At 57.6% G+C, this 22409-nt stretch overlaps 6 protein-coding genes across 6 annotated transcripts; 2 read left to right on the forward strand and 4 right to left on the reverse strand.

The window, feature by feature from the left end:
- Window positions 1-226: 226 nt before the first annotated feature.
- Window positions 227-3240, reverse strand: K437DRAFT_255846 (alpha/beta-hydrolase). The gene is made up of 6 exons (XM_013388449.1): window positions 1637-3240; window positions 1456-1558; window positions 1269-1353; window positions 1119-1169; window positions 652-1053; window positions 227-579 (listed from the first exon to the last, which is right to left on the reverse strand). The coding sequence occupies exons 1-6, from the start codon at window positions 2779-2781 to the stop codon at window positions 509-511; spliced, it is 1857 nt and encodes a 618-aa protein (XP_013243903.1). The 5' UTR covers window positions 2782-3240; the 3' UTR covers window positions 227-508.
- Window positions 3224-3863, forward strand: K437DRAFT_255847 (uncharacterized protein). The gene has a single exon (XM_013388450.1). The coding sequence runs from the start codon at window positions 3448-3450 to the stop codon at window positions 3724-3726; it is 279 nt and encodes a 92-aa protein (XP_013243904.1). The 5' UTR covers window positions 3224-3447; the 3' UTR covers window positions 3727-3863.
- A 195-nt stretch (window positions 3864-4058) lies between these two features.
- K437DRAFT_94222 (uncharacterized protein) lies at window positions 4059-7032 on the reverse strand. Its single transcript, XM_013388451.1, has 3 exons — window positions 6744-7032; window positions 6507-6661; window positions 4059-6428 (listed from the first exon to the last, which is right to left on the reverse strand). The coding sequence occupies exons 2-3, from the start codon at window positions 6610-6612 to the stop codon at window positions 4162-4164; spliced, it is 2373 nt and encodes a 790-aa protein (XP_013243905.1). The 5' UTR covers window positions 6613-6661; window positions 6744-7032; the 3' UTR covers window positions 4059-4161.
- A 1686-nt stretch (window positions 7033-8718) lies between these two features.
- K437DRAFT_223069 (glycoside hydrolase family 16 protein) lies at window positions 8719-11125 on the reverse strand (the record flags this gene model as incomplete). Its single annotated transcript, XM_013388452.1, has 10 exons — window positions 8719-8839; window positions 8949-9090; window positions 9186-9258; window positions 9325-9352; window positions 9447-9647; window positions 9737-10080; window positions 10155-10178; window positions 10276-10529; window positions 10614-10938; window positions 11054-11125. 10 exons carry the CDS (start codon window positions 11123-11125, stop codon window positions 8719-8721), a joined length of 1584 nt encoding a protein of 527 aa, XP_013243906.1.
- Window positions 11126-13820: 2695 nt separating this feature from the next.
- K437DRAFT_267857 (Adaptor protein complex beta subunit) lies at window positions 13821-16583 on the reverse strand (the record flags this gene model as incomplete). Its single annotated transcript, XM_013388453.1, has 5 exons — window positions 13821-14423; window positions 14529-15213; window positions 15307-15520; window positions 15626-15840; window positions 15925-16583. The coding sequence occupies 5 exons, from the start codon at window positions 16581-16583 to the stop codon at window positions 13821-13823; spliced, it is 2376 nt and encodes a 791-aa protein (XP_013243907.1).
- An 855-nt stretch (window positions 16584-17438) lies between these two features.
- K437DRAFT_255851 (aconitate hydratase) lies at window positions 17439-21028 on the forward strand. Its single transcript, XM_013388454.1, has 2 exons — window positions 17439-17920; window positions 17996-21028. The coding sequence occupies exons 1-2, from the start codon at window positions 17557-17559 to the stop codon at window positions 20902-20904; spliced, it is 3273 nt and encodes a 1090-aa protein (XP_013243908.1). The 5' UTR covers window positions 17439-17556; the 3' UTR covers window positions 20905-21028.
- The last annotated feature ends 1381 nt before the right edge of the window (window positions 21029-22409 follow it).

Consider the following 22409-nt stretch of genomic DNA (forward strand, 5'->3'; position numbering starts at 1 on the left):
AGGGTGAAGACAAGGTCACAGGAGGTCTCCAATCTCTCAATGCGCCAGGATCCGGGGACGGCACAGCGCACAGTCCGCACAGGTGACCGGTGACGGCCTGACAGGTGACAACGAACATCGTCAGGGATCTCTGCATCATTCTAACTCCAAAAAACCCCTCGTTGCAGAGGGTTTCCGGCTCTCTCCTGTCTCATGATCTCATTTCCGTCATCATCTGCTGTTGCTATGTTTGATTCCGCAGCGCCAGAGCACTGATTGCATTGCAGCATTATGGATGAACATATCCGTTCTACAGACTTACCCGATGCCTAGACATTGGGTAATTCCTTCTCCCACGGGGTCGTTGCCATCTGGCAGAAGCGCACCCGACGTGACGAGCCCTCCGGCCCAGCATTAAAACCCGTGGAAACCGCGGCGTGCGTCAGTGCAAGGTCTGTTGGACTGGCCTTCCTTCTCGTCGTCACTCCTGTTTGCTCTTCGGGCCTTAGCGAGGGCGAGGGAGAGCTTATCACAGCGTCTCGCCGTCGAGGAAGCGGTGGAGCATCGCAAGGGATGCTGCAGGCTTGTCGTACGGAGCCACTGCAAGGACAAATGGCCTCGGAGGTCAGCTCTGGACGGCCAGCGGGCTGTGCCATATACGATAGAACTCACTGTGGCCGGCGCCCTTGATCGTGGCCCACGTGAGGCCGCCGCCGTGCTGCGTCTCGCCGGCATCGTCGCCGTCGACACGCCACCTTCGCAGCTTGTTGGCGTGGAACGCGTCCTTGCCGGACCACTCGAGGTCCATGACCCACGCCTTGTTGCCGAGCCAGTTGCAGATGACGTCTTTCTCGCCTACATAGATGAGCACGTCGATGTCGCGCTCGAGCAAGCCCGCGATGTTGCGCGAGTTGTCCAGCAGGCTGTCGTAGTGCCACTCAAAGCTGGCGCCGACTTCAAAGTTGCACGAGCGGAACTTGCCGATCTGGCTCTTCGGTGCCGCACCGATGAGCGAGCGCACGTCATCGCGGTCTAGGTAGTTGCGGATGTCAGCTGAGACGGGGTAGCACAGGTCTGCGGAGGATGCAATAAGAATGAGAGGATAGTGCGAGTTGCATGGGTCATAGCAAGACACGCACTGGGAGTAAGGCCCGCTTTGCAATCGTCGGTGATATCGTAGGGGTTTCGACCTACCCACGCAAGCAAATGACGCAGACGGTCAGCAAAGATGATCCATTCCGAAAGGTGGGCACGCAAAACAAGGGTCGTGATTAAGATGCATCGCTCACCCGTCTGCGCGTAGACGCCAAACAGCTCCGATTGGCAGACCATGTTAAGATCTGCACATTTGTCAGCATTGTAGCTCTCACGGCACTGGGGAAATGTTGGCAACCCCGATCCCATTTGCAGTGGGAGATCATGGGTCAGCTGACTGTTCAAGATTTAAGATAATCTCGTTCGACTTTCCCGACTCACGTGGACGGCTAGCTCCTTAGCGCACTTGTCCCGGTAGACCTTCATGCGCGTGCACTGCTCGATGGACAGGTAAGGCTTGAAGCCGCCCTTCTTCGTGCATGTGCTGTGCGGGGGCGATCCAAACCCATGCATTCCTCAGCTTCTCTTGCACTTCTCAAAGCGCAAATGGGAAGAAACTCACAAGTCGTAATACTGCGGCACCTGCCTGCTGATGTCTGTCAGCCCGTTGCCGATAAGCACGCTCTTGAGCGGCACGATCTGCTCCTTGCTCGGCTTCGTCTTTCCGTGCTTCTGCGCCTGAAGCTCGTACGCCTGGTTCCGGTCTACTACCTCGCTGGCAAAGATGGGGAGATACCTACCGCCATACGACTCGCCAGATAGGATGAGGCCGTTATCGTGGAAGCGGTCGAAGGCGGAGAAGAAGATGCGCAAGAACTTGTACACGTCGTGCGACGCCGACTCGGTGTCGCCGACGTGCACGCCGTAGCGCGTGTAGCTATACCCGACGCCGACGGGCTGGTCGATGAAAATGGTATTGGCGCGCGTGTTCCACGCGTACGGGTTCACCTCTGTCCCGTTGATTGGCGGTCCTGTCGCATGCTTGGACGAGCCCAGCTCGACGCGGCACGGTCCCAGCTCTTGGAAAAGGCCAAGCGACGAGGAGCAGCCCGGACCTCCGTTGGTCCAGAACAGGACCGGGTCCTTGTCCGGATTGGAGCGCGACTCGAAAAAGTAGAAGAAGAGTGACTTGCCGTCGATCGTGTCAATGTAGCCGGACCAGCTCGACACCCCCGGGTCGCAGAACGCATCTGGGTCTGAGCGATCCTGCTCCGCTGCCGAGTAGTGCACTTGCCCCGTTGCTGCCTTTGCCTTAGTTCCGGAGGAGATGTGCTTGATGCGGACGGAGACCTCGGGGAACTCGCGATGCGTCAGGATGGCGTGCATCCCGCCCGTTTTGTTACTATGCTCGATGATCATCTGCTCTACTGACCTGGCCGCGGCACCGGCCATACTGCTCGCCTCAACGCTTTCGTACGGCAGCTCGATTCGCAGCGAGGATGAAGGTGCGAAGGAGCCCATCATCTGCCTAAACGGATCATCTTGCACGGTGCTGCTGCTGGCCGAGCCGGCTTGGCCAACCGCGCTGGCAGCTTGCTTGAGGAGGTCATCGGCGTGTTGCGCATGAGTAAAGACGCCACTCGAGGCATCAGGCTGAAAGGAGAGCTGGTGATGGGGTGATGACGGCGAGGCACCCGTATTGGCAATTCCCAGAGCGGCGACGCTCAAGGCGAGGCTCACCAGACTGGACACGGGGAGACGCGCCATGGTGTAGACAGCTCTACTCTGTCTCCGTTGTCGAGGCACCTATCGGGAGGGTTCAACGAGGGTCAGCTTGAGCAGCTCTGGGCGCTACTACGACGAGACGTCGCCGAGGACGGCGATGGTGACAGCAGGCAGCGTGGATCCTGTCCTCGAGCATGCGCGCGACGACGGCAATTGTACTACGGCACAGCCAATTTATTGCAACCAAAGCAGCCGCCTAATGATCGTGTTGTCGATGATGGGTGCCCACATGGCGTGCGCTATGTTTAGTCTGTTCGCCCGAGACTGCTGCAGTGCCGCTGCCCCGGTTGCGCACTGACCATCCCACAAGTCCCCCGGCTGGCTGCAGCTGCTGCGCGCGCTCTCCTTATCAGTCGCTGTACGGGTCTCGTCGGCGGTGTATTCTGTCGGAGAGGTGCGCATGCTTGCTGATGAGACAGCATACCTTCGAAGCATCCTTCGTATTTGAAGGTTGGTCCGGGTACTGATGAGAACTGCTTAGACACACAGTGATGAGGTGATGGGCATACATGCAAGTAGCTCTCGTACGTACCCTGTTAGCACTTGACGGCGTCAGCAAACGCAGAGAAGACGTCTTGCACACTGGACCTAACCCTAGAGACGGCATCTGATTGCATGCGATGGAATGTACACCGAAAGCCTGTGTCGATGGCAAGAGACAACAGGGAGAGCAGAGGAGGCTCGACTATCTCGCTGCCCCCAGTGTTCACGCCCCATGGGGTCACGAATCACGCACAGGCAACAACAGGGAAGTGGCGTCACAAGGACCAAGATCATGCGGAATGGCGAAATGGAGAAAAAGAGAGAGAGAGAGCGCTAGCAAACCGCGTCGATCGTCCAGAGCAAAAGGAAGAGAGCGAGGAAGGCGGCAAAAATGAGGAGGGGGAAGAAGGGGAACGCGAAGAATGCGGCACTGTAATTGAGTAAGGCGGCGATTAAAGTTCTGCATGTGGATGTTCACACTGATCGAATTGATGAGATGATGACGATGATGGTGATGGTGATGACGACGATGATGATGAGGAGGGAAATAGCATGGTGTATGATGGTGACAACGCCCAGAACTCAAAATAAATAAATAAAAATTGCAAGACTCGGTGTGGGCAAGGGCGTGGGGGCAACCTGGGTGATCGTTGGAAAATGCGATGGGTGCACATGCGATGGCTGGTCTGGTCAGGAAAGTGACGCAAGGTTGAGGTGGAAGTGCAAAATTGGCTGCATGCGACTGATTAGAGGTAGAAAGATATAGACAAGAGGGAAGATACGAAGGAGCCGCGCCGTACCGCACCGGCTGCGCATGTGCTGGAGGAGGCATACGCACGACGACGAAAAGCTGGCTGCTCATGCACGCCCGCACCGCCCTCATGACGAACACTGGGAAGAAAGCTGCAGCGCACGCTCCGCCATAGCGACCATCTCCGCAGGCCCGCGTTCCTGCAGCCCACGCAGGGTATCGCTCATGCGTCGAGCGATCGCGGTGATCGGATGCGCATCTGCGGCGGCGGCCAAGTCTACGCTGATATCCATCTCCTCCCCAGCAACGATCCCTTTTGCTCTTGCGCCGCCACCTGCTGCTAGTGCTGCAGCAGTAGCTCCGCCTCTGCTTCCAATCGCGCCCGCACCCGTGCCCGCGCCTTTGGACGCTTCGAAGATAGCAATGAGCAGCGAGCACGCGTTGGCCGCGTACTGCGGCGGCATGCGCGCATCACGGCGCGTGAGTACATTCTCGAGCATGCCCAGCGCGTCCGACGCCGACGCAGGCGGCAGCGACGCCGTGTTGTCCGCTGTGCCTTCGCGCTGGGGAAGCCGGCGCTCCTTGTCGTTGTCATGCGGGTTAGTGGCGCTGCTGCTGCTGCCCTTGACGTTGCCGTTGCTGCTACTGTTGTTGGCCGTGTCGTTGTCTTCGTCCTGTGCAGGCTTCTGCTGCACCAGCGCCTGCGTGACGAGGAGCGACCCGCGCGCATCGGTTGCAAGCAGCGTCAGTGCGATGACACCCTCATTGACCAGGATGGGATACTTGACGCCGTTTCGCACCATCTCGCATAGCGCTTCTGCTGTCTCGAACCGCATGATGGCCGCCTTGGCAGCAGCGACGGCGGCAGCAACAGTCGTTGTTGAGCCGGAGTCTGCATCGCGGACAGACCAAAGGGTCTTAACGATGTTGAACAGCACGCGCGTGCTCTCCATACGCGTGGGCACGTCGTCTGTGCGCCTGTTTACAGCTAGCAACGCGTGGAGCACAGGGCCGTTAGCCAGTCGAACGGCGTTGGCGATTGATCCTGTGCACAGGTGCTTCAGCAGGCCAACTGTGCCGAATTGCAGCGGCTGCACCATGTCCTTGGATGGCTCCAAGAAGCGACCGACAGCCTCGATGACGCCCAGCGAGCCTATCCGTTCCTTGTTCTGCGCCGGAATGGCGAGATTCTTGAGCAAGCCTACCAGGCCATGCGCGACCTTGACGTCCACCTGCTCATCTGCGAGCACAGGTGCGAGCAGCGTGCCAACATCGTGCTGCTCGATCATTGCAACGCAGTGCGAGTCTTTCCGCGCCAAGTTCCCGAGCGTGAGCAATGCGATGCTGACCAGATCGTCGCGATTCGTGCCGCGGCGCATCGAAGCCCACGACTTGAGCGTGTCGATAAACCACGACGCGCCGGACAAGCCCGAGGCCTCCGATCCAAAGAGCACGTCCATGCAACGATCTTCTCCGGCGATGGCAACGATGCTCCGCGCGACTGCTGCCTTGCATTGCGCATACTGTTTTTCTGCTTCTTGCAGCGACTGTGTATCCGCTGGCACCGGCGTCCGGGAGGTCCCCTGCCAGGCTGGCGGCGGAGCGGCCCGCTCAAAAAAGGCCGTGTAGAGCTCTAATGGATTTCGATGTCGTAGACCCGCCGGCTGCGAGGCTGGGTTTGGCCAGTGCTCCGGTGAGACGGACAGGAGACGGAAGGCGGGCGAGTCCAGTGAGGTGGACTCGATGAGCTCTGCAGCTGCCGAGAGGACTTCCATGTCTGATTCGATCAAGGTCGAAACATCCTCGGCGTCCCAAGGCAGGATATCATCGCCTTGCTTATGGTGGCTACTCGCTGCGAGGAAAGCCCTCAGCGAAACTGCAGTTGCATTAATAGCGGCATCTGTTAGCAGGGTATCGGACCGACTGCGGCCGCTTAACTCGGTCCCGCTGCTCGGACTGAGCGCTCCGCCATCGCTTACGCCTGTCGCGCCACAGCTCACGACATCCTGCACGATCCGCCAGGCCCATGTCGACACAGTCGCGCCCGTCCTGATGAGATTCATGTTCTCCGCCTGCTTGGGACTCCCATGCGCTGCTCGTGCAAAGCCATGGTTCCCATCTGCCCATGAATTCGGCACGTAGATCCTTGGTGTTGACGCTAATCTGTAGATCGTGCGCAGCGAAGTGGCACTGGCGCCTAGCGCACGTTTGGTTGCTGGATGATCGAGTTGCAGGTTCAATATTGCGCCGGTCGCAGCGCGCAACAAGGCCAAAGTCTGTGTGTCAAAATGAACCATGGCTTTCATGTCGGGAATCGGGTCGTTGAGCAGCGAGTCGACAAGAGCAAGGATAGCGGAGGCCGCTTGGAGGTGCAAGAGCTTGTCTCGATTGGTATCTGGTGTTGCCAAGGAGGGCACGGGATGCATCAGTTTCTGAATAGCAGAGACCCAGACGACAGACAATTCGTACGTACCACATTCTATGCATAGATTCGCCAGCACACGCATGATTTCGATCTGTGCTTCTTGGAGCGGTCGGGTGTACTTGCTGCTTCGATGCGTCAGCAAGATGCGCAGCATGGCGACGCAGTTTGCATCTAAGTCAGTTGCTCCTAGCGCAGCTCGTAATCTATCTGCAGGCCAGCGCACAATTTGTAAGAAAAGGCCCGCCCAAGAAAAAGAGAATGTAATTTATGAACCCAATAACTCACCTGACCGCAGCGTATCTGCGACTGGCTTGATGGTCCGCGATACCGCGCTCCACGCCTCCTCCTCGTCGCTGATCCCAACAGACCCGGGACTCATCATCACGACGCCCTCATTCCCTCCGACTGTTGATGAAGACCCAATGGTTTCTGTCGGAAGCCTTGCCAAGAAGGGCCGCAGCTTGCCTGTGCCCGGCGCTGGCAGCGGCCCTCGCCCCTCGCTGTCATGGCGCAGAAGCGGCGAGACGCTGCCGGTCGCTTTCGTGACCATGATCTGCGGCGCATACAGCCTACCTACCCCTTGCACTGTATTCAAGCCTTGGCCCTGCTCCTGCCCGCCTGCTACCGCTGAGCCAAGCGCTGCACCTTTCGTCGCTGAAGCATTATCGTCTAGCGCGACAGCCGAATCGTCATGAATGCTGTACTTTTTGCAGATCACTTCAACCGCCTCGAGGTGCGGCTTGAGTTTGGCGAGCAGACTTTGCGGATCATGGCTGCTGGAAGGTAATGCTGCGCTCATCTTTGCGGTTGATGGCCGCCGGTGTGCGACTTTCTGCCACTACCAACCGGGTTGCGCTGGTCACACGAGCAATTGTCGGCGTGCTCGCTCTCTATGGGCTGTGTGCCTCCTGAATGAGAGCGCCACTTGGCCGGTGCAAAGGCTGCCGCTTGCCAAGTGCTTCCTGTATCCACGGCTATGATGGAGCCGACGACAGTGAAGCCCGTCGACCTGTGAGCGTTGCAGTAGCTCTCAAGTGCACACCTCACTGCAGTTGAAGGGGAAGAAGTGTGGCTATGGTGTGTTGGCTTCGAAAAAGCCACGTATCCTTTCCTCCGCGTGGCCTCTCTCATCTCGCTTCATCTCCTTATGGGTTGTGCTGGGGAGAGCTGGTCCAGTTGTCTCATCTATTTCGCCGAAGAGGTGCCTGTTCAAAATGACATCCACCTTTCTATCACCTCTTCGTATGCAACAGCAGTACATTCCTGGAGTCTGGACGACTGTTGGCTCCTTTGCTCTACAGACACTAGACCTTTGGGGTCTTCGCCTTATGAGAGATGTCCCATCTGCACAAGGGGCCCTGCTTCCTACCTCTTCGCATCTCCACTTGCCCTCGCACAAATTGAATGATGACACGCTGACAGCAGCGGGAAGCAAACCTGTTGAGGGGTCTCGAACGGGTGGGGATCATCATAAGAATGGACTGGCTTAAGGCGATGACGAGTCTACGAGATAGAACTGTTCACCCTTTCGTGCCCAGCCAGCTGTTTCGCTCGCTACTATGAGGTGGAAGCGGTCTGTTGTGTGACTGCTCGGATGATGTGAAGCGGGGATGAGGCAGTGCCTACTGCTGCAGCGCTGCTTGACCTGAGAACTCACCCTTCCTCGGCGCGGCAGCACTGAACGATCATGATCATGATTGCTACGGCTGTTGCGAAAGATGGAAAGGAACAGGTGACCTTTTATAGCGTTTACACAGCTGTGTGACTATGCTCAACGTCAACGCCCAGCTTCCATCTAAGCCAGAGAAAGATGTGCATCCCCATCCGTACCCCGGCTGCGCTCGGGGACATGCTGCAGCAGACCCACGTCGATCCATCTTCAAGCAGTTAAACTAGGCCACCGTCCACAACTTCTCGTAGCTGCAAGTGTGCGTCACTATCGGCTAGCCTTTCCACTACATGATTCGGCGGCCGGCTTCGCCTCCATGAGATGCAGATGCAACCTCTGTCAGTATCATCGTCACTTGTGCTGACAGCGGTTCCATAGTCTGCAAAATACAGAAAACGATGCCAAAGGAGGCAAACGGGCAAAAAGTGCAAAGGTGAAACGAACGCCAAAACGTGAAGCGGATGCAATATGCTGTGCGGGTGTCGTCAGCGAGCCGAAAGGCAACTGGTGCATTCCACATGACCGGCGGCGAGAGATTACGCAGCGGCCCTTGGAGAGAGATCAATGGAATGTCGAAAGAGAGGCGTGCTTCTAGCAGCCAGGGTTTGTGAGCGAGTTCTTGACCCATGGGTACACATCAGTGTACTGGGTCAAGTTGGGGTTCATGTAGAGCTGAAGGTGCGAATTGATGTATTCAGCCGTTGGATAATCGCTGCAGGGTCGTCCACCGTTCAATATGGAGAGCGGCATTGTGTTCAGCATATGCGTTACTCGTCAAAAGACTTGAGGTGCCACAAAAGTGACAGACACGCAGGACTCACGGTGGGTCGCATGATAGCTTCGTTGCTCTCCCAGACCGCTGGTAGACCCGCACGTAGTCCACCAGCATGCGGTTAGGGAACACGAGACTATCCCATATTGATGGCTCGAAGTTATGTGCCATTGCTAAGTTGATAACCATCGCTGGAGAAAACAAAATCGGTCGTAATCAGCCATGAAGCGCTCATGCGTGTGTCAGCTTCATGCGCCACGGCGGGCGAACGAGCAGTGGCTCTTACCCATTGGCTCCGGTGAGATGTGGCGCTGTGATATATCCATGGCTGAGGAAGGTCCCACGGCGGCGCCCGTCGCCTGATGGCACGAAGACGACGGTGAGGGTCATGTTCGAATAGATCGCTGCGGCTTTCGCGCACTCACCATCCAGGTGGGCTGACCGTCGACAAACCTGTGGAGAAGCAAGAAGGGTGATGATGTGGATCAATGTCGGCAGCCTGTAGACCGCGTGAACTGTTTTCGCAAGCAAGTGCACCGTCACTTACCACCGAACATAGCCGCCTCCATTCAAATCCCAATCAGGTTCGTACTCCAGAGCATAGGTGACAAAGCGCTGACCTTGTGACACGTAGCCATCCAGCGGAATGTCCGAAACCGCAGACACAGCCTCTTGATAGACGCTACCCTCGTACGTGTTGTAATCGGTGGTAGATCCGTAGATTGGGGCTGAGGCATTGCCTTTCAACCTGCAAAGTGGTGAATGCCACAGAGAGTGGAAGGGAGAGTAGATCAGCACCAAGGCAGGTCGGAGCTATGACTTTTGGCCGAGACGTACCAGTGATACCCCTCGTCGAAAGGTGCGATTTGGAGAGACTGCGAAGCCTGGCCCTTGGTCGGGGCGCCTCTCGGTACGACACTGGCCTCCAAAATGTCGAATTCGGGTGCGGAACGAGCCGTTTTGCGGTTGGGGCCCGGATGGTCCTCTCCAGGGCAAGTACATGAAGAGGCTCGCATCCCGGGCAGATGGGAGATGTGTCCCCGGTTATCGGCGTAGGTACCTTTTGAGTGGATGGCACCATCAGGCCCTGTTCCGTCGATATTTGTCTGGTTGGCGAGGATGCCAGTGTCGCAGGCCGAGTAGCTGTACGGCCACATGCCATCCGTCGAGCCGAGGTAGCCCTGTACAGCATGCCGAGAGCTGCACATCAGCAAACGAAAGATTGGCACCGATCAGGAGAGCAAGTACCACTCACAGGTCTCGCAAGGTTTCCCATGATCTGCAGATGCGATAATTATGGGAGGGAAAAGGGAAAGATGTCATTGTCAATTACATCTCTCAGAGCCGCCTTGACGACCATTCCATTCGTCGCTCACCCAGGCTCCGGGCCAGAACCCCTGTTGCTGCGGAGTTCCGGGCAATTGGATAGAGAATTCAATGTAGCCACCCTGGAAGCAAGTCTTATTCCAACTCTGAAGCATGCCACTCTGGAAGTTGAGGTTGTGAGACTCTTTTGCTTCGAAAGTGATGACGAGCGAGCCGTTTTGAGTGACAATGTTATCTGGAGAATACCACTCGTAATCACCGGTGGCGCCGTACCAAATGTCCACAGCTTCCCAGAATGGGTCATCTGGGTCGAAAAGAATTTCAACAACTCATCAGCTCTCAGCGAAACGGCCCAAAAGCTCAAAAGACGAGCGGAAGTACGACGCACCGCCTGGCCAGAATGTGCGACCATTCACTTGGAACTCGTCGCTGAAGACCAAGTCATATTTGATCTTGTCCGGACTGCTCCATTTCATCGCAGTCGACGGCGTAGCAGTGTCGATGAGCTGAAGCAGCGGCAAGTCGGGTATCTGACCCGTGCCGTTAGTCCCGACCGCAAAATTATTCTTGTTTAGGATGCCAAGGCCGGATAGCAATGGATACCCTGCGAAAAGCATGAGCATGGCGAGGGAGAGGGCGAGCAGCGTAGCGACGTTTAGTATCCCCCTTGACGACATGGCAAAAGGTTGTTTTTCCCTGCAGCGAGGGTCATGCTGCGGAGGACAAGCGCGGTAGGGGTGGTAAGCATCAAGCTCACGGTACAGTAAGCGGCAGGCGGAGGATCCATCGTGCTCTCGACGAACGCGAAACCCCGTGATCATGACGCACTAGGTAGTCATCGTCTTCTGGCTCCAACCGAATAATCCCTACTCCAGAAGAAGTGGGCGCGAAGGCAAACATCCGGCTGTTCCTGCCCGACTCGCTCGTATGTGTGGACGAACCCGATGGAGCATACCCTGAGAATCGCTTCTGTGCTGCATCCCTACTCCTCGCCAAATGGCTGTCTGCGAAATTGCGCCGTTGCCCTGGACCAGCACCACCAACACCGCCACTGCCAGCCGGTTGCCTTGCGCCTGAAGTCAGCCCGCCGGTCGAGCCTCCTGATGAGAATGATGCTACCCCGCCGGATCCGCTGTGATTACTTGCAGAAACGCAATCCATCGAATGGCGCGTATATGACCCGTACGGAGCGGCTGGCGGAGAGGTGGGAGGCATCGCTGGTGCGCCTGCTGCTTGTTGTTGTGGATGCATGTCTTCTGATACTGCTGGGGGTGAGGTGTTTGTGCTCACTCGAGAGTATTGAGCCATGGTAAGTACGGTGGCGGTCGTGGTCGGGGGGAGCAGTGGATTGATGCTGCTAACCTTCACAGTTCAACTTTTTGAATGGCTTCAGAGAGACGTGGGCTGGACGCACAGTGATTTGTCATTTTGAGGGTGGGCAGGGCTAAACGGGAACGGTCATGGACGTTGGAACAGATGCCATACAATTCAACTCGGCGTATCCTTATCGTCAGGCAATTCTTCAACGGCAGGCCAGAAGGTGTTAAGAGTGTGTAAGCACTGCCTAAATGTAGAGATAATTTTAGTGACCTCTCGCTTCCCTCATCAAATCCTCATCAAGGCGGACAACCGACGACCAGCTCGCCCTCGGACGCCGAACATGTCTGTAGCTGGCCTCTGGAACAGGGGTCAGTGTTGTTGATGAGCGCGTCTCCCCGCGCTTGTGGCTATGGCTCCCGTTGTTACTCGTTGGGCATTTGGGCGTCTGGTGCTACCCTTTACGCAGAGTCTCTGCGCTACTTGACGGCTACGCGTATGTATGTACACGGGATCCTCCAGAATCCCACAACAGATCACTCGCAATTAGGATGGGCCGACATAGGTTAACTGTCCCAACATCGAACAGGACCCCTGGTAGACAGTCGACACGGCTCGTTTCTGTATGTATATTTATGTATGTACATATGGGAATCCCGGCGGCTTGGCAGTGCCAGGTACTGAGGAGTGCTCTGGCAGTTGGCCAATCCTGGCGCTGCCCTGCCCGTCCGTGCGCTCCCGCCCCATGCGCTTTCATTTCCACATTGCGGCTTGTCCCTTGTAACAGCCCATTTTATTTTTTGTCATTCTATTCTTTTTTGTGCCGACGTGTACGGACCACTGGACTGGAGTCTGGGAGCTCTCAGGCGTAAATAAGTGCATAAAACGGAGACAACACCTTTTTCAACAGAAAGACACGAAAAGTGTTCCAGCTTCGGGAATAAATCCGCAATGGTACAAATGTAGAATTGATATTTTTTCACCGGCCCTAGGCAAACCTGGACATAACCTGCCTGGGCGTAGGGCTGAGGACGGTTGAGGCTGTCCCTTCTATAGTACTCCCAAGCATCGATATCTCTGAGCATGATGCGAGGGCTGGCGCCTTGTCATTGCTTTCGTTGAAAGGACGCCGGTGTACCTACATACTTCACTGGAAATGGGTGGCGGGTGGGATATGAAGTATGGATCAATAGGCTACAGGAGTATGTACACGTCCAATCAATGCAGGGAAGAGGCTGAAGAAGGCGCGGAACATCCGATCAAGGCGTAAATAACGAAATTTGAAGCGACCACGCGACTAGGGCCTCAGGATTGCACTGGAAGAGCCAATAGCCAACTGTCGAGCAGGTCGGCGGGGGAGAGGCTGTCAGGCATTCGATATTTAGACGCGGGGAGGCACATAACCGGCGAAAACCGCCGGTTGGTAATATAGGAGCGACGTCGGGGTTGCGGTTTGCAGCGCAGCACGGCGCTCCAGTGCCAACCTTATTCAAACCCGGGGTTTTGATGAGGCCAAGCTGCAGACTGAGTGCGGGCTACAATTACATACACCTGGAAGGACCCATCCTAGAATGCAGATGCCCTCACAAGCTGTACGTCGGAATGCAGGAACATTTCACGACACTTCCATATTTGCTTTTCGGGCCACATTGCCCTTGCCTCCGCAGGAGCTTAGTTTCGAGAAGGGTGTTCGTCTCTGCACATGTTGAGACACTGCTGCAGTGTTGTGATATTCTTTGTCCTAGGGAGCTAGTGGCTGCGAGATAGCACACGATGGGGTCCGCCACATCGCACGGACTTCCGGGGACCTCGGCCATCACAGGACACTTTACATTTTATACTTTCACACAGGACCGCGGCTGCGCTGGTCGAGCGCCGAGGAAATGCTATGTAGTGCGTTGAGGCCAGAGCCAGAGTATGTATTGCAGACTCGAGGCAGCAACGAGTCTGCTCAAGTCGTTCTGCTTGACTTTCATCGCACCACGCAATCGCGCTTATTCGATGTTGCCACTGCATTGCAACATCTGTTACTATTCATGATTTTCTGAAGGGAGCAGATCCAGCCGTCCAGGTGCAGATAGGCATGCGAGGGTCGAGACGTCAAGGTCTTGTATGCATATATATGCTCATCGAAGCTACCGAGTTCAATTGGAACATGGATCAGTGATTGTTCGGGATAACGGCAACCGCGGGCGTGTCTGCCGAAAAGGGTGTCAAGTCGCACGACGAGTATAGATGTGTATGCCCTTATCCATTTTTCGTGCGGCAAGTGGATGAGTTACATGAGCAATTCATCCAGAGCGCTCAACTTGGGCACAGGCTGATCTGCAGCGTAACCCCCGCCTCCACCGAAATCATCGCCTAGCATTGCGTACGGATCTTCGCCGCTGCCTCCAGTAGCAGCACCTGTTACATCAGTGCCATTCGCCTTGCCTCCCATCGACTCAACGCTGTCTCGACGATAGGCAGACTTTGGCTCGTGCCGCGCCCATGCGACAGGCCCGATCCCCGACTCGGCAGGTGACGGCGGGCCGTCGACTTCGGCGTGTGACACGTTCGCTGAATGGCCCTGCACTCCAGAATTCTCCACGCTGTCCTCCTGCTCGTGGACCGCCCGTCCTTCTGCGGTGGCCCCGGTCCCTGCTGACGCAGCGGTATCCAGTAGCGAGAGAGACGGATGGGCGGCGCCGCCTATCGGGGGTGCGTCATTGGCAGCGGCGAGAGCCGCACCGCTGGCACCGGCTGCTCGCACCGCTGACGACGATGATCTAGGTTGCATTACCCGCGGAACACTCGGCCCTTTCACTGTAGGTCGCGTGTAGATGTGCGAGCTGGCGTATCGACGCGCGCCTTCGTCGAGAGCTGGCGAATCCGGAATGTACTGTACGCGGAAAGCACAAGCACACGTAATGCAAGAAGTGGACGAACCAAAGTCAGCCTCCTACAGCCAATGTCGTTATTAAACGCGCGAGGCGGAGCCACCCACCCTGGCTTTTGCATTCCTGATGAATGTTTGCGGCTGCCTATGAAAGATGCTGCTGAGCGTGCTGGCATGCAGGAGTAGCTGATCGAGTAGCACGCGGTCCATGCGGTCCGTCTCAGTGCTTATTAGCGGTTTGTCTGCCAAGACGATTTCCCTTGCTGCTGCCGGGTCGGTCGAGAGCAGGCGCCAGTACATGAAGCCCCGGTCCCTGCAGTCCGGGTTGTCCACCTCCTCTGTGGCCCACTTGAGCACCTTGGGAACAAGTTCCCCGCCCGCTGCGGGACGCTTGAGGAAGAGCTTGACGGTCGCAGTGAGCAGCGCCAGCTGTACCTCCACCGGTTCCTCGAGGAAGGAGTAGAGAAAGTCTTCAAGCAGCTCATCGCTGTTCTCTATCCGATCAGCATACTGCCCGATGATCCAGATCATCGCTGCTTTCGCCTCAGATTGGTCCAGGCTGTCAAGGTTCTCGCAAAGGATAGCGATGACGCTCTCGTATCGGTTGGGGTGTTTGCGGAATATGTCCTTGATCACTACGATTGCCTCTTGCACCACGTAGTTGACCTTGGTCTGGATCAGCGAGACCAGCGCGTTGATACATCGATCCGCCGCCGGTTCGATCTTGATGGCTAGGCGCCCGATCGAGCGCACTGCTTTCCGCACAAAGTCGACGTCGACTTCCGAGGCGTACCTGGCAGCAATGCACGGCGTGTGGTGTGAAATGTGTCAGCAAACTCGGGCTTTACCCTATGCAGTACCTCGTACTTGAACGGCGAAGATTCACTCTTTCAGCTCTGCCAGTACTTGCGAGACATTCTTCTCGGTCGTGAGGCGATACATGATCTCCAGCTTGGCCATCTTGACGTAAATCGGATCGTTGTACTTGCAAAAGAAGACTTTAACATCGTTGCGCAAGACGATCGGGCGGCGTTGGATGATGAGGAGGATGTTTCGTAACGCCACGTACTGCACCTCTGGGCCGGACGATAGGAGTGTGACTGTCGGAAGTGTCGCCACGTGGAAATTTAGTAGAGAAAGCTGTGGGTCAACGGTAGCTCCAAAGCCTTAACGCAGGACATATTGCTAGAGAAAGCAGAACGTACTCAGAGGCGGCGATAGTTTCTTGCAGAGGCCTTCTTTGAATTCGCTCGAGGAAATGTAGTTCATGAGATAGAGGATCACCTTGGCAGCGGTGAGGACGACCGCTGAGTTGGAGTGTGACAACCGTACCGCGACGCGCTCCGCCAGAATCTCTGCATCGGCAAAGTCAGAAGGCACGAAGAACAGGAGCGACTCGAGAATGTAGACCTGTCCCCACCTGGAAGAGATGCAGAGCACAAGCATTGAATTGGGCCTATTCAGCAAGAGAGCATTCGTGGATGCGCATCGGATGTCCACTCACTCGGAGCACTCTTGCAGCGCGCTGACAAGCTTGCTCGCAACAGTGAGATTGAGTTTGAGCTGAATGTTGTCGCTGCGCTCGCTGATTTCCGTGAGCGCCGCCACGGAATTGGCGACGACTGTCGGGTTGGAGTCCGCGAGAAGATCGCGCAGCATGCCGATGAAGCCATGTTTGTCGACCATGCGCTTTTCATACATGTACAGCTTTGCCACGCAGATTGCCGCAGTCTTGCGCACGTACGGATCTGCGTCTTTAAGGGACTGTCGCAGCGGGTCGATCAGCGCACTGATCAAGACGGGCACCTGGATGTACGACATGGTCCTGATGGCCAGCGCGCGGATCAGCGGGTTACGGTCGTTGCAGTCAGACAGGAAGCCAGGGATGGTGGTGTGGATGAGGTCCTGCCGTACGCGGCCGTAGTTGATGAGGTAGAGGTAGACCATCTTTTTGATGTCCAGCACCTGAATATTCATGCAGGCTACCATGTCCGGGAAGAGGCTGCTCATGTCATTGCCCATGGTGGCATTGGCGATGACCTTTTTAAGAGCAGCCTTCTTCTTGACCCAGCCCTTGTCCTTCTTGTCATCATTCAACTCGGCCTTGAGCTCTTGCGCTCGACCGCGCTGGAAGAACTTCGCATCGCGCCCCGAGTCTCCCATCCTGTTAAGCTGCGCCGTGTACTTGACGGTACGTGTTGCTCTGGGGTATCGACAGCTGAATGAGTTGCAGGGCGAATCGCACTCGGAGGCAGCGATCCCGCTTGGCGAGACACAGTGCTGCGCGAAGGCAGTTGCGAGGTTGCGACTTTGCCTGTATATACGAGGCGCCCAAGCCCCAGAAGCGCTTCAAGTGTTCTGTTCGTCGATTGAGATGCTGATGCGTGGTTACGCTCATTGAATCGACTTCAACTCTGGGAGATCCCGTGTCACCTGGAGAGGGGAGACTGCTGGAGAGAGGTGGTGTGATGCCATCGCACTTCACAGGCGCTAGCAGGCTCAATGAGGCGGAACGGCACTATCCACTAATATACCTGAAGCTGGCGGCCGCTGATCGTCATTCTCCAGAGACCTGGTTACCTGTCACAAAGGGATGAGCGGACCAACATATTACACTGAGACACAAGTCACAACGCAAAGCGATGCTCTCGGATGCTAGCATGAATGCTGCTGGCAACAGGCTGAAGCCTGAGCCCCACAACCTGCCCGCACTGCATCATTGTAAAGCACAGCATGCTATCATCGTCAGAGCAAATACCGTTTGATGAAGAGTACGATAACGGCCACAGTCGGCAGAGGTGGTAATAAATGTAGGGTTGTATCAGCCAGTCGGCCGCTTCCGACTTGACCCACCCCTTCTCCCAACCTGGCAGTGTGGAGTGCTCTTCGGCATCTTTCACAAACAAAAAGTCGCCGAGGGACGCCCGCAGAAAACAAAGTAGACCACTGTAAAGAAGGAAAGAGCGAGAGGGGTGTGAGACAAGAAGATGCATTTGATCTTCTCCGTTCTCTACATTCATCCACCTCGCCTTCAATACAGGCTCGCACCGTCGACCTACCACCGTTCTTCTCACCTCGAACGTGGATCGTGCGTCGAGCGACAGGCGGCACAAGGCGGAAAGAGTAGAGAACAGCCATGTCGCAGATGATCGCACGCGCCTCTCGCGGCCTCCGCGCTCGCAACCATGTCGCTGCTTGCTCCCTATGCCGCGCTGCTGTGTCCAACAGCGGCAGCCGGCGAAGCCTGGCAACGATCGCGTCTGGGAAATCGTCCTCGCCAGCCTCTGCTCACCCATCTCGCATGCCACCCTACGCCAAGCTGCTCGAGCAGCTTGCCATCGTACGCGCTCTGCTCGACCGGCCGCTGACGCTCTCCGAAAAGATTCTCTACTCCCACATCCGGAATCCGGAAGAAGCCCTCTCGCATATCGGCAGAGACACTTCCAACATCAGGGGAAAAGAGTATCTCAAACTCACCATCGACCGTCTTGCTATGCAAGGTGTGTCGGAAGTGCCATTAGAGATTGCGGCTGCTTGCCAACTCGACTGACGTTCGATCTTGCGGGGTTCTGCAGATGCTTCTGCTCAGATGGCCCTGTTGCAGTTTATGACCTGCGGTCTGCCCCGCACCGCGATCCCTTCCTCCGTTCACTGCGACCATCTGATTCAAGCCTATGAAGGCGCAGAGGCAGACCTGAAGCGCTCCATCGCCTCCAACTCGGAAGTATTTGACTTTTTACGCTCTGCCTCGCAAAAGTACGGCATCGAGTTTTGGGGCCCTGGCTCGGGCATTATCCATCAGATCGTCCTGGAGAACTATGCCGCGCCAGGAATGCTCATGCTCGGAACAGACAGTCACACGCCGAATGCAAGCGGCATGGGATGTCTGGCGATCGGGGTGGGAGGCGCCGATGCTGTCGACGCGATGACGAACACACCTTGGGAGCTGCTCGCGCCAAAGGTGCTCGGCGTCAAGTTGACCGGCAAGCTCAACGGGTGGTGCACGCCGAAGGATGTTATTCTTCACCTGGCCGGCAAGCTCACTGTGCGAGGAGGAACAGGCAAGATCATCGAGTACTCTGGCAGCGGCCTCGACTCCATCTCCGCCACGGGTCTAGCGACGATGAGCAACATGGGTGCTGAAGTGGGCGCCACGACTAGTGCCTTCCCTTATTCTGCTGAAATGGGCAAGTACCTGCGCGCGACGGGCAGGGAACAAGTGGCGCAACAGGCGCAGGCTGCCTTTGACCAAGGCCTGCTGCGAGCTGACCAGGGTGCGCAGTATGACGAGGAGGTGCACATTGACCTGAGCAAGCTGGAGCCGACGCTGAATGGGCCTTTCACGCCCGATCTCAGCACGCCGCTCTCGACCTTTGTCGAGCGAGCCAAGTCGGATGCCCGCGACCATCCGATCGAGCTCTCCGCCGCGCTGATCGGTTCGTGCACCAACTCAAGCTACGCAGACATGGCGCGCTGCGCTTCGCTCGCCAAGCAGGCCAAAGAGCGCGGCATGAAGGTCGTCACCTCTTTCGACGTCACGCCGGGCAGCGAACAGGTGCGCGCGACGATCGAGCGCGACGGGATTGAGCAGGACCTACTCGACGTCGGAGCGCGCGTGCTCGCCAATGCGTGTGGACCGTGCATCGGTCAATGGAACCGCAAGGAACTGCAGGGCAAGAGCAACGTCATCCTCACATCCTTCAACCGCAACTTCAGGGGTAGGAATGACGGAAACAGCAAGACAATGAACATGCTCGCCAGCCCAGAGATCGTCACTGCCATGGCCTTCGCCGGACGTCTCGACTTCAACCCGATGACCGACACGCTTAAGGCGCCCGACGGCTCGGACTTCAAATTTGAGCCACCTTCCGGCAATGAGTTGCCAACGCGCGGGTTCGTCCCAGGGGACACGTCGTATCTGCCTGCTGCGGCGCCTGAACCGCAGCCATCGACTGAGGTGCTCATCAGCCCGACGAGCCAGCGCCTGGAACCGCTGCAGCCTTTCAACTCTCCCTTTGCGAGCCGGGCAGACTTTGAGCTGCCGTCGATGCGCTGTCTTCTGCGCATCCGCGGCAAATGCACCACTGACCACATCTCTGCTGCGGGACCATGGCTCAAGTACAAGGGTCACTTGAGCAACCTGGCGGAGAACACGCTGATTGGCGCGATGAACGACGAGAACGGAGAGGTCAACTCTGCGCGCGACTTCGAGGCTGCTGCCGGGGACAAGGAGCAGGAGTGGGACACGATCCCGAGCATGGCTAAGCGCTTCCGTGCGCGCGGTCAGCCGTGGATGATTGTGGCTGACCACAACTATGGCGAGGGCTCTGCGCGTGAGCATGCGGCGCTGCAGCCGCGCTTCTACGGCTGCAACCTGATCGTCGCGCGCAGCATTGCGCGCATCGCAGAGACGAATCTGCGCAAGCAGGGCGTGCTGACGCTGCTCTTTGCCAACGAGGACGACTACAGCAAGATCGCCGCGGGCGACCTGGTCGAGACGGTCAACCTGAGCGAGCTGATCGATCCTGTCAAGGGTGACCTCGGCACGCAGGTGCAGCTCCGCGTCACCAAGTTTGCTGAGGACGGCAAGAGCGTCAGGGAGGTGCTGCACATCCGCACTGTGCACACGCTCTCCAAGACCCATCTCGACTGGATCCGCGCTGGCTCGGCGCTCAACCTGATCCGCCAGCAGGCTGCGCAGTCTGCTGGCAGCTCCGACTCGGGCCGCGGCGCTGGTTCAAGTGCAAGGGTCATGCCTGTTTCTTCGGGAACGTCTTCCAGCGCTGCTCGCCAGGCTCGCGCATACAGCACCTCGAGCGTTGGGCTGCAGAAGACTGCTCCTGCGGTGGGCTCGGCGTGGCCGAGCTCGCAACGGCGCGGGTATGCGACTGCACCAGCGGGCAAGTCGACGGCATCGGCGTCGCGGTTGAACCCGAACGACCCGAACTATGTCCCACCAATGGCCGACTCACGCACTGAGGCAATCCGCAAGATGGTCTTTCCGCCTGCGCCGGCTGCTGCTGCTGTGTCGGCGGCGGACGTGCTGCCATACGGGGCAGAGGTGCATGACACGATCCGGCGCGCGTACCTGCTGCTGCGGCGGACGGAGCGCGAGTCGCAGCGGGAGGACCTGCGCAACAAGCACGCGGCAATGGTCGAGGCGCTGGACGACCTGCAGCGCACGGACGCGCGGCTGTACGCGGCAGCCACACTGCGCGTCGCGAGCAGCAAGCGCACGCAAGACGAGATGCGTAGGCTCCGGCAGCTCGGCCTCACTGCTGCCGGCGGCATCCGACCGGACGCTGGGGGCGAGGGCAAGGGCGGGGAGCGCTCGGCGCTTCTCGCGAGCCCCGAAGCGCGCCGACGGCTCAAGAACGAGGGCAGCAAGCGGCTCAGCGGCCTCTTCCCGCGCGAGTGGCGGGCGCCGACGCTGACACCCAGCAGCAAGGGCTGGCCCTCGTACGGCGGCGGTGCCTCTGTGTAGCGTCGCGCGTGCGCGGCGGCCAGTGCGGTGCTCCCTTCGTGTCCACAGTTTTTTCCTCTTGTCTTTTTCCCCTTTGTATGTACAGCGACACGCACTCGAGAAGTGAGGAAGGCAATCGATTGGCATGCTCCGGATGACTGCCTGGTGTGTGTGCTGCACGGGTCTACCTTGCAACTAGACGCAGCGTATGCGCTCAGCTTCCATACGCGGTGACGACGATGTCTGCGTCAGTGCTTTGCATGCTCTGATCCATGCGAGCGCGCAAGAGGGAAGGAGAGCGAGAGGGCGATGTGACTGAATAGGGTTGCTGTGTTGGCTGCGCAGCGCTGCTCCGTGGTGATTGGGTGTGGAGTTGGAGAGTAGCCCGAGCCACAGGATGACGCGATCGCTAAAATAATAGAAGGTGGCACCAGGTGGCAGTGAGCGGTGACGTACACTTGAACTGCGTCCCACTGCACTGGACGCTGCAGCCAACCCGCACCCCCTCCTTTTTGTTATCTTTTTTGTTTTTAGCCCCCGCTAGTAGCCAGCGGCCCACGCGCGGGCCTGGCCCCGGAGGTGTGTGGGTTACAGAGCCACAAAGGGGACCCATGCGACAGTCCTGGTGGCTGTGGCGTGCGTATTGCTCCCAGAGTGCAGGTCGGCACCGCCGTTGCCCCGCCACTCCAGCCCCTGGCTCCCCTCTCTTGCGGTGCGAGCAGGGACGTTCAACAACGATGCGATATGTACATGTGATCCTGGCACGCAGTTCGGGGTGTGAGACTTGACGGAGCAAGCAAGAGCCAAAAGAGACTCCACCCTCCCGATCGATGACCAAGGCAGCAGAGCAGAGCATCTCGGCAGGCAAAGTGCCAAGCAGTCCGCGCCGCCGGCTGACGGCAGCCGAGCCAGACACTTGGACACGGCCTCACTTCCTTTTTTGCACTCCTGATGGGCGTTAGCCGCTGGGCCGCGGGGGTCGCAAGGCCTGCCGCTGCGATGGATCGTGCCTGGCACGCACAAGGCCACACACACCCTCTTACACCCGCGATCATCGGCCCGTCTGTCCGACAGAGTCTGCCAAGTAGACGCTTGAGGCAAATTCAAACCCGGGTCGAGTCTCTTGACTAGGCCAGAGCAGAACAGTAGCGAACAGGGTATCGTCGTCACAGCTCTGCGCACCCGCACCCGCACCCTTTCCTGCACACCATACTGGCAGCCAGGAGATATATAGCGTGTGTGGGAAAGAGTGTGTGTGTCCCGAGCAGAGAGCGCGCTCGTTTGGGCACGCCCCGCAGACCTGTCTAGCACCTACTATGCACAAGCACCGCTGCAGCACGCTGCCATTCCCTCGTCCCAAGGGCCGTGCGAGACCAAGCAGACATCGCGTTACGGCCTGATCGACACTAGCCCCTTGCTCCTCCTCGTCGAACAGGGCGGCAGACAAGCATCGTTGACAGAGCGACATCCTGTCGTCCACAGCAGCTCCGCAGCAACCCTCTTGTTTGGCTGCCATAGCACCCCCC

Source organism: Tilletiaria anomala, assembly GCF_000711695.1.
Source record: "Tilletiaria anomala UBC 951 chromosome Unknown K437scaffold_29, whole genome shotgun sequence".
Taxonomy (NCBI): domain Eukaryota; kingdom Fungi; phylum Basidiomycota; class Exobasidiomycetes; order Georgefischeriales; family Tilletiariaceae; genus Tilletiaria; species Tilletiaria anomala.